The 10,964-nt window shown below is 50.8% G+C and overlaps 1 protein-coding gene across 1 annotated transcript; it reads right to left on the bottom strand.

Annotated features, from left to right (window-relative positions):
• Positions 1-222: 222 nt before the first annotated feature.
• Apcdd1l (APC down-regulated 1 like) lies at positions 223-9,555 on the bottom strand. The gene is given in 5 exon segments (XM_028769766.1): positions 223-969; positions 5,937-6,139; positions 6,142-6,500; positions 9,278-9,409; positions 9,503-9,555. Coding segments are annotated over 5 exon segments (1,494 nt in total).
• Between the last annotated feature and the right edge of the window lie 1,409 nt (positions 9,556-10,964).

The raw sequence follows: 10,964 nt of genomic DNA, 5'->3' as shown, positions 1-10,964 counted from the left end.
CAGCATTTTGCAGCCATACCCAGGTCTGTGATCTTTGCTCTTGGCTTTGCAGTGTTGTTTAGCCCTGTGGGATACAGGCTAGACTAGAGGTGGCAGAACCATATGTTCATCCAAGACAGAGCAACAGAGAAGGGCTGTCCTTCCTCCATAATGCTCTGACAACACGTAGCCAGGTGGACATCTGTAGGAGGGCCGCACAGTGTTCAAGGGGCCACCCGGAAGTTAAAGGCTGATGTCATAGTTATTCAAAGAGGACCAGTCCTTGAGTAGCACCGTGAGAGAGATGACAGAAAGATATGGTGACCACCCAATGGGGAGCTTCTGCATTGGAGGCCTTTGCCATAATGGCCTGGGGGCCACTTGGGCCTGCCTCTTGCAGAACAGCAGGAGGGCTTGGAAGGAGGTAGAGCGTTTCTCAGGAGTATCAGGACTGGATCCATCTGTGGGCCTCTGTCCAATGAAGAGCAGGCTCTGCCCATGAGGGTCTTATTCCACTTCGAACAGTTCATACTCTACATGTGGGAACCTGATGCCCAAGGGCAGGCACCCATTGGTGGTTGTGACATTCCTCTCAGTACCTACTGACCAGATCCCTGGGCCACCACAGCTGCTTGGCTTGGAGAAGTTGAGTATTGTAGTGACCTGGTCCGTGGGGGTCACATGAACCCGTATAACCTCAAACATCAGCTCAGTGCCGCTCTGGACCCAGGGGGATGGGGTGCCTCTGGAGTAGTGGCCAACTGCAAACACCGTGAAGGTAGGCCGGCGGCAGACAGGGTCTGAAAAATGGTGGTAATCCCCTTCCCAAGAGCATCTGTGGTCATCAAAGCTGAAGTCCCTTGACTCACAGCCCATGCTGATCCCAGTGGCCACCAAGGCGCAGTGGTAGGGCTGGCAAGGCAACACAGATGGGTGGTGCTCGTCAGAGCTGGCGATGAAACTGCAAGTCAGGTAGGGCCAAGGGTGGTACTGACAAAGTTGAAACACAGTGGTCAGGCAGCAGAAAGAGGCAGGGATCAACTGGAATCCAGTGAGACCCACCTACTGGTTGTCAGCTGCTTTCGACTTCCTAGCCTTCCCTAGGTTGGCAGCTTGGGTGTCCTCGGATTTAGAAGGCAAAGTCACCCCCTTCCCTGGGGACTTCAGCCTAACAAAGACCTGAAGTTTATAAAGCAACCTTGAGACCTGTCCCTTCACCTTCTCATACATGTCTCCCTCCACACCTTCCCTTCTGCATTAGACAGGAAGTTGCAAAAACTTTTTAGGCTGAGGTCCTCATGTCCCCCAACACCAAGGCTCCCTATAAACACACACTTGCTGGATGGATGAGAAACTCGGTGAAGTCTAGGTGGGTTAGGCCCCCAGATGTAGAAGAAGCCCTTCCTAGGTTGCCAGCCTGGCCTGTCACTGCCATTATCACTGCCATTGCTCCTCCACATGCCGAGGCTTATGCTGACCCCCTCCTGCAAGCATTTGACAGAGGACAGTGAAACTAGGAGTCCCGGTGGCCTGCCACAGATGTCCACAGTTGTACACAGCCCTGCAGGACCTGTTCCAGAGCTGCACAGCAGTTAGCACATCCTTTGTACAGGATACACAAACACTAGCATGGTTGTTTTTGTTTTCTATGTATGGTGTATGTGTGAGTGTATGTCGGGAGTGAGGGTGTGTGTTCCTATGTGTGCAGGCACATGTGAAAGCAAGGAGAGGCTTCCTCAGATCGAGTGTCACCTTATTCTGAGGCAGAGTCTCTCAGTTGAACCCAAACTTGTCAACAGGACTCATCCTCCTGGAGTGCTAGTCCTTGCCTCTGCTTGACCTTGCTTTGTAGCTCAGGCTGGCCTTACACGCCTGATTCTTCTTCTACCTCTCTAATGGGCTGGGATTAAGAGCATGTACCACCATGCCCTGCCTCCAGCATTTATTACAACAGACAAAACAAGTTGCACTGGAGACCCCTGCTCCTGCAGTGGTTTCTTCTGGCTTTTGATTGCTTGAAGTCACCCCCAAGCTTGGCTTTGCGGAAGTGAGTCAACACCCATCAACAGGAAAGGCTAAATCTAGCTGGGTAGAAGCGACCCATCTGCATTCTGGAGTGAAAAAGTTTAGTAGAGGCCAAAAAGGAACCAGACAGAGACTCCCATCTCCCCTCCCCCCAACCCCTCGCTTCTCTTTCTTCTTTCCATAAAAGGGAGATGCTGTCCAGAAGTCGATGCAGAGCCTTCCTCTCTGAAAACGTGATGGCCTGGGATAGCCACTGTTCAGCGCTGACCTGGGAGCTGGCAGACAACCCTGTTCCCTCCGTTCCTTAGGGAACAGAACTGAGGCCAGAGCAGGAAAGACAAGGGGGAGGACATTTTTTTTTCTTGTTTGGATTGCCACCCTTTCAAAGCTCTTACTATTAATATGTATTCCTGTGAAGAGGCTGAAGCTCTAGTTCTATAGCACATGACCCTATATCAAGTTTTATTTCTGGATATCATTCTTATTCTTATTATCTTTCATTATTATTTGAGGCTGAGTTCAAACTCCAGGCGATCCTATCTGCCTCAGCTTCCAAGGGGCTCAGATAACAGGTGAGCCCCATCAGGCTGAGCTGCTGTTTGGGGGGGATTCTGACCCGGAGGACTGGAAGGCACTTTGAAACACTAGTAAATGGCGACAGACTTGTTTGTGATGGAGGATGCGATGGCAGTTAGCCAGAGTGTTGGTAATTGGGAGGATGGCTGATAAGAGTTCCCTCTAATTTAGGCCTTTTAACCTACATTCTGAACTGTGCTCACACTAATGTGTATTGACAGGGCCAAATGCACAGCATAGAAATAATACCAAGTAGCTCTTTCCTGCCACACTCACAGGGACACACGCGTGACCTCACGTGTGTATGATCCCTGTGCAGAGGGACATTGCAGGGGCTGACTGGTCATTTGGGACAAGTGATTTGGGGCAGAGCAGGTGGGTGAGGAGACAGAAAAGACATTTCCTGTTCAGGGGTAGTTGAAGTAGATGACACAATGCTCCTGCCCCCATTAAATGTCTCTAGGGTGACCTCAACAGAGGCCAGAGACCTATGTGTGAACAGACAAAGCCCCCGGTCTCACACTTGCCAACTTCACACTGATGTGAGCCCATTCCACCAAGCCGTTTCTCCTATGGCACGTACCAGTTTCTAATTAAGCCCCAGAGGTGATGCCTCCCCGGATGACTGTGGTGGAGCATGGACTGATTGATTAGTATTCTATATCCAGACGATAAATTTGGGGATCAAATTGGTTTTAAATTAACTTCTAAAAATGTTCAGTGTTTACCATCTGGTTTGGGTCGTGGGCAAGGCTCAGGCCCCCGAGAGCAGAGGTGCTATTTGGGGATTTGACTGCTGCATTTCCTTCTCTCAAATCATCTTCCTCCCCTCCCCAGGAGGGGGGTGGCGAGCAGACCTTTAATTTAATGTCTGTGCATCTGGCGCTGGTCTGCTATGACATCTTTCTATGTGTCTTGTTTTTCAATCACTTTTCCAGCCTGTGCAGGCCACCAGGAGCAGCCATGCTGCAGGAAGGGAAGAGGTAGTGGCCCCTGAGCTTCTCCCAGGAGAGGGGAACTGGTCAGCCTTCACTGTGTCTCTTGGAACAAGGAGTTGGGGTCTGGAAATCAACTCATCTCCTCTGGATTAAGGCCTGAGCAGCATAAGCAATTGTCTGTGGAAAGGGATTCATTTTGAGGTCATTTTGAAAGAAACTTGAGGCTCTTTTTTCTGTTCAGCAGTGTTCCTTCTCTGCCTCCCAGATTCTAGGTTTTGGGGACACTTGGAAAGGGTAAGGAAGGCAGGTGGGGTTGGACTCTCCTCACTAACGTTCACCCCTTGGGATTCTCTCAAGCAGTTGCTATGGGGATCAGAAGTTGCCCCAACTGGCTTTGCAACTGAGTGTACGGTACACAGTAGGCACTCAGTGTATGCTTCATGATGGCTGGATGGCCCAAGCAAGGTTCAAACAGCTCTCAAGAGGTGGCTGAATTTATTCTTCTCTCTGTCCATTTGTTTGTACTTCGTTGTTCTGTTGTTTTTTGAGAACTCCCTGCCTCTGTCTCTAAAGTGTTAGGATTACAGGTGTGAGCTACCATATTTAATTTGATTATCAGGAAATAAACATGGGGTACAGTGACCCAGAGTCCTGACCTGTCTTCATGTGCACTCACAATAAGCAGCGTTCTCCCAGTCTTCCAGACACTGCACTCATCACTGATTGGACTTGAGTGTGAAGAAAGAGCTCCTGTTCTCAGCCACCCATGTCACAGCTTCACATCTGAAGGCTGTTTTGTTTTCTTTCATTTCCTTCCCTCCTCCTCTTCCTCCTCTTCTTCCTCCTCTTCCTCCTCCTTGCCTCCTCCTCCTTCTCTTTCTTTTTTTTTCTGCTCCCTTTGTTTTGGTTTTGTTTGTTTGTTTGTTGTTTTTGTTTTGTTTTTTTTCGAAACAGGGTTTCTCTGTGTAGCCCTGGCTATCCTGGAACTCACTCTGTAGACCAGGCTGGCCTCGAACTCAGAAATCTGCCTGCCTCTACCTCCCAAGTGCTGGGATTAAAGGTGTGCGCCACCACTGCCCGGCTGTTTTGTTGTTGTTGTTGTTGTTGTTGTTTTGTTTTGTTTTGTTGAGATAGAGTTTCTCTGTATAGCCTTTGGCTGTCCTAGAACTCACTCTGTAGACCAGGCTGACTTCAAAACAAAGATCCTCTTGCCTCTGCATTCCAAGTGCTGGGTTTAAAGGCCTGCATCACTACTGCCCAATGCCTTTTAAATTTTCGAAAATATTTTTCTCAACTTTTTTTTTTTTTTTTTTTTTTGAGGAGAGTGATCAGACAGTACAAGCACCAGAGGAGGCCTTGGCATCGAAAACTCCACCAGCCCCAGTCTTCTACTGACAGCCCCATCCTTTATAGTTGAGGGACAGCACGGCACTTCCTTACAGGTGGAGTTGGATGGCTGCCATAGGGTCGCTTTACAACCTCTCTATTCTGGGAATCAGCCCATAGACCATTGGGCACATGTTAGAAATGAGAATCACATTTTAAAAAAAAGGTTAGACAGTGCTTTAAGTGGTAATCCCAGCAACTTGAGAGGCAGAGGCAGGCAGATTTCTGAGTTCATGGACAGCCTGGTCTACAGAGTGAGTTCCAGGATAACCAAGGCCACACTCCTCACCTTTGGCTCCACTTAGCTTCAGTCATCAGAGTTCCTGCCCAGCTCCCAGCTCCACCTCTGTTCATGATACTGACCCCGGAATGTGTGTGGAGTTTGATACAACACCCTAGAACATGAACATGTGTGCACACACACATCAGTGCTTTGTCCCCTGGTCACCAGTGGGTCCCCTGGGCTCCTGAAGGATGTCACTAAGAGAGTACCACAGCCCCAGCGGAGTGTTTCCAACACATGTGCCAATGCTATGCTGCCTTTATCCAGATGCCAGACCCCATGCTGGGTGGTGCCACAGAACTCCCCTGAGGAAATGCTTAGTGCCCAAGTGAGGAGGTGACAGGCAACAGGCTGGGCTCCCTAACAGCAGGGTATGCTGGGTGTTAGGAGATGTGCAGAGTGGGAAATAGAGGGACCAGGTAAACAGGACCAAACAGGAAGAAACCTGCCTGAGCCATTGTGCCCTGGGGGGGTACGGGGACGGGGATAGGGACGGGGACGGGGTGTTGCAAGAATCATGAAGACCAAACCCAGGAGATGCATGACTAGGCTAGGGAGGATGAACTATGTTATTCTCTACAAAATTCACCTAGCCTTGCAGAAGCTGAGACTAGAAGGCTCAAGCAGAGGTAACTGAATGTGCTAATGTCCTGGGGTTAGCTGCCCAGAGGTGAGGGCGGTGAGTAGATCAGACCCTTAGCAGGACCAGACTATAGGACCTGCTGGGCCGGGCACCGGAGCCTCTCCACAGAGCTCCATCCTCCCAGAGCACTTTGCAGGGGGCACTGGTGGCCATTGGGATGGTAGTGCTGTCTCTCTGCCCAGTCAGTGTGGATATCCCCAAGGAACAACTCCTGGACTAGACAGGGTGCCACCCCAGGCTGCTGTTGGATGTGACCTTGCAGGCACAGCAGACTGAGTTCGTCCATGCTGAAGCCCAGTGCCACCAGGAGTCATCTGGGACCTGGGAGCTCAGGAGCTCAAACAGCATCCCTGACAGCCAGGCCTGGCCTGGAGGCAGACGTTCTGTACAGTCCTGGACAGCCTGGGTCTGGCTGAGGCACCTGGCAATGTCAAGCAGGATGTGTTGGCTGTGGAAGACTATGCCCACCTTGTGTAGACGGTAGTCAGCCTCCGTGGCACCCTGGGTGACCCAGGAGGCCTGGCGCAGATGAACTTTGCCCTTGATGAGCAATGAGTGGCTAGGCTCCTGGCAGGAAGGGTCTCTGTAGTACTGGTAGGCTCGCAAGAGGTAGCTCGAGTAGAAGGTGTAAGAATGGGTAAGGAATTCTGGCCCTGGACGAACCTTGAAGCTGCTGGGGAGGAGATGTGTGTTGAACAGAGAAAAGGAAACCTACCTTTGTGTTCCCCTCTTTCTGTGCCACATCCTAGCCTCTTTCACTTAAGCCTGGGCCCTATAACCTCTGTTTCCCCAGTGGGGGTGGGTGGGAGGACTTCTCCATTTTGTGATCTTCATAAAAAGCTCTCCAGTTCTCCTTCTGCTCAACCCTCATGATCGTAACTGGGGCTTTTGCCACTATCCACCACTCAGTGTACTTAGTCTCTTCCCTACGGAGTGCCCAGGCCCCTCGTTCTGTCCTGGATTTCCTACTGAGGGAAGGGCGTGCGAAGAACAGAGGGATGTCTCTCACGTGTCTCCCTCTGACAAGCTGCCTCCTTTCCCTAGTTCATTCCTCCAATAGCAAGCTGTTTCCAGGATGAGACAACATGTACTCTAAGGGTCGCAGGCTGCTGGAGCATCTGTGCCAGCCACCCTCCATTGCTACTGGTGAAACGAGTTTACCAAAACAAGACCATAAAGATGATAGCTCAGTGGTTAAAGTATTTACCACAGGAGCATAGCACCCCCTGAGTTTCATCCTCATTGTCCACACAGTGAAAAGCAATTGTGGTGTGTGACTATAATCCTAGCTCTGGAGCAGAGACAGGAAGATCTCTCTAAGGACTGATGGGGAGTCCCAGGTCCCAGTGAGAGACTGTATGTAAAAAAAAAAAAAAAACAAGGTAGAGAAAGACAACCTTCGTCTGTACATACACACACACACACACACACACACACACACAGAGAGAGAGAGAGAGATAAAGAGAGACAGAGAGAGAGAGAGAGACAGAGAGAGACAGATAGACAGACAGACAGACAAAGACAGACAGAGACAGAGAAACAGAGAGATAGAGACAGAGGTGGTTAGCTGACCTGGTCTTCAGGCTCTTTTCTGTTAGCCGTGCAAACAAGTCCTGGGGTGTACAGAAGGACAGGGACAACCTGACTCCTGGTCCCACAGTCATAGCCAAGGATAGAAAACATTCCCAAGGCCTTATTATTGTGGGTGGTGGGGGATGCCCCCTCTTTCCCTGGTGCCCACCTGGATTCCCATCTTAATATGGATTTCATACTTAAGTTGTTACCATCCAAGCAGAAAATGGCTCCCATTTTTCCTTCAGGCTCTCTGCTAACACGAGGGAGAAAGCCTCCGCTGGGACCTAATGAGTCTTAAGCCTTAGCTCCCCTCTCTCCCAGAGCGAGCAGACGCTTAGGCTGAGATGGGCTGTGAATCTAGAGGGAACCCAATTATGTGGTTTTGTTTCACTGGGTGTCTCCACAGTTACTTCTTATTTATGGCGAGGGGCTGTAATCTGCATCCACAGCATGTGAGGCATCCCTTAAAAATAATTATATCACACTATAAATGTGTGCTGTTTACTGTATGCCAATTATACCCCAATAAAGCTGTAAAAACGCACGAATACGTTTAAGTAAATAAAAGTTAGTTGGTCTGAAGAAAAATAGTAAGTGGCTAATAGACCAGGTGGTGGCTGCAGTAAGGGAAGTCACCCTGGACCCTTGAGAACCTCAGATGGGGCCTGCGGTATGAAATGACTTTCCTCGGGGCATCCAGGCTGTCATCTCAAAGTCTGAGCTCTACTGACCCCTTTCTCCATGCCTCTCAGAAAGCAACAAGGCCTACTTGGAGAGCACAGTGGAACTTTCTAGGAAGAAAGTTCTAGAAGTTTCTTAGAACTGCTCCGGAGTGTTGCTGCAGGCCGGAGCAGACAACACAGTGTTCCCTCTCTGTGCACTCAGTGACCCTGCTAGGGAGCTGCCTAGGTCCCAGTTGGGCTGGATGAGGTAGGGCTGCAGCCCAGAGCCTGGGAAAAGTGCTAGGAGCAATTTGGAGAGCCTGCACCCTACCCCCTCCCGGCACCCAAAGCGCTAGCAGATGTTTGGCAAGCACATTTCTTCATGAGCTCAGGAAGCATGTAGAGGGAGGGTTCAGTCCTTGACCCCAGAATGGAATGGGCTGAGGAGGAGACCTGTGGACAAGTGTGTGAGTGTGTAGGGGGAGTGAGAATAAGCGAGGGAAGCCACACTCCCCCTCAGCTCCTAGCCTGGAAGGGAGAGTGACCTGATGCCTACCACAGATGAGGGGCTCGGAGCTGCTCCTGAGGTGAGGTGGGGGGCTGCAAGGTTAGAAATGGGTGGGAATCTTGGATTCTCTTCTGCCCAGTTACTTCCTGCCTCGGTTCTTTGAACCAGTTGTGCTCTCTGCCTGACCCATCTTCCTATGGATCTCAGAAAGGGAACTTCTCTCAACCAGATGTCACCAACTCCAGGAACCCTCCAGGATATTTGTTACCCTAGGTTTCGGCTTTGCAGCACAGTTCAGTGTCATGTTAAATCTACATTACACAGTTCCCATTTGCCTAAAGCACACACCCTACTGTGCGCCCAGCTCACCAGCTGGCAAGAAGCAAACCTCTCTCTCTCTCTCTCTCTCTCTCTCTCTCTCTCTCTCTCTGTGTGTGTGTGTGTGTGTGTGTGTGTGTGTGTGTGTAACAGGTCTCTCTGCGTGTGTTTCATTCAGTTTAACCCTTGTTGACTGGACGTGATGTTTGACAGTTCCTGCTCCAGGTGCCAGTTCCAGATGGGAGAAAGCAAAGAGGTTGGCAGGCAGCCTCTGGGGACCCAGGAGCATTGTCTCAACTTCACAGAGGTCAATGCCAAGGCTCAGTGGGAGACATCTCCCACCCAGCCCAGCAGCGTGTGGTTGGGAGCTTAAGGGAGTCTTACCCCTTTGAGATCCAGAGCCCAGTTAGGTGTGGGAGCAGGACCATAGTGATGGGCAAACCATTAGGCACTGGCTGCTGACACTGGGGCCCCCAGTGTAGATGGCTGCCTCCTGAAGTCCCACTGTGGTGTGAACTGTAAAAGATGAAGAACCTGGTAAGAGATCCACAGGCTCCATGTGTACTGCCTGGCCTGCCTGCTCTCCCTGTGTCAGGGGTCACAGCTCACCTCTGGCCCCAGAAACCCAGATACTTGTTGACTGCATACAACAGGCTCGCCATTGACACCTTCACTGTATATGGGACACAGGCCAGGGTCTAACTCAGTGCTTACTGAGTGCGTGCGTGGCAGGAGACCAGAACCCGAGCAGGAGAGCAGCCACATAGACCGGATCCCACAAGGATCTCTTACCTAAGCCTGGCCAGGAGCCAGCACCACATTGAGGGAGGTGTCTGAGGTCCTTCTGGTGACCCCAGGATAGCTGGCAAGGGTACTGGCAGCTCCCCACAGCTCCTAGCTGCTGCTCAGAATTGAGTAACAAGACTTCAGCTAAGGAGCTGTAGTCCCTTCAGGGCTGTCATCTCCGACTTAGAAGGACAACTGATACAGTCCAGATGGGAGAATGCTAGTGTGAGCAGCGTCCAAGTCTTACAGCAGTGACTGTCCTCATAGTGGCCTCTGACCCCAGCTGCTAGCCACTGTATCAGGCTTGCCAACCTAGCCCTTCCCACTGAGCCTGGGGCCGAAGTGGATCGGGAGGGGCTTGGAGAGCCTCGGCCAGCCAGGGCCTCCAGGGAAGGCTGCGGATGGGTTAGAGAAACTCTCCCACAGCTTATTTCCATCCTTTCACCACTGCAGGTTCCCAGGTTCCCAGCTGGGCTTGGGGGGAGGCCAGGGGAACTCCATTTTACCCCTCAGAGCTCTTTCTGCTATACGCTTGGACCCCAAATTCTCTGTGCCCAACAATCTCTCAGGAAAGCTTATGTCCTTGGGATCTGGAGTCACATGTGGAGTCTCTGGGGACCCTGTCACTAGCTGAGAAGGCTGAGTGGTGTAGCTGGTGATGATGGCAATGGAGTCACGGATCAGATAAGGATCTAGGTGGTTTTATGATATGTCCTGTCATCTTTGCAGCAATCTTAGGGGTCGGGTGAGGCTTCGTGGGTTAGTCCCATGGGTTTGTGTCAGTCATCAAGAAAAGCCAGAACTGGAGCCCAGTTTGTCAGATTCAAGTCTCATTTGGGTCACCAGTGAGCTGATTTGGGGACACAGAGTGCAGGACACGCATGTGGAGAGTAAAGGTCTGAATGTGGCCCTTGGTCCTACCGATCAATGGATTTGTTGATTGTGGTCAGACAAATAGGAGAAACAAATCCAAACAGCTAACCGAGGCAAGGTGTCTTAATGTGGGCACACTGTCACTTGGGGAAGCAAGGCTGACCGAAGTCTTGCATGATCGAAGATGGGGTTTTCAGAATTAACCTGGAACAGTATCAAATTGACCTGAACCAGATCACTATGGTTGGTGCGTGGGCATCATCACTGAGCCCACGAATCCCGAACAGAGACAGACTTGTCTATGCTGTCAGCCAGAGCACACTGTAGTGCTTCTGAGCCACAGTCATGGTCGGAAGCTGCTGGATTCTCTGGATTCAATTCTGCAGGTTAATTTGAACATCACCAGTGTCAA

This window comes from Grammomys surdaster, unplaced genomic scaffold (genome assembly GCF_004785775.1).
Source record: "Grammomys surdaster isolate TR1022 unplaced genomic scaffold, NIH_TR_1.0 193, whole genome shotgun sequence".
In the NCBI taxonomy this organism is placed as follows: domain Eukaryota; kingdom Metazoa; phylum Chordata; class Mammalia; order Rodentia; family Muridae; genus Grammomys; species Grammomys surdaster.
The sequence above is the reverse complement of the archived record's forward strand: the minus strand, read 5'-3'. Positions and strand labels throughout refer to the sequence as shown.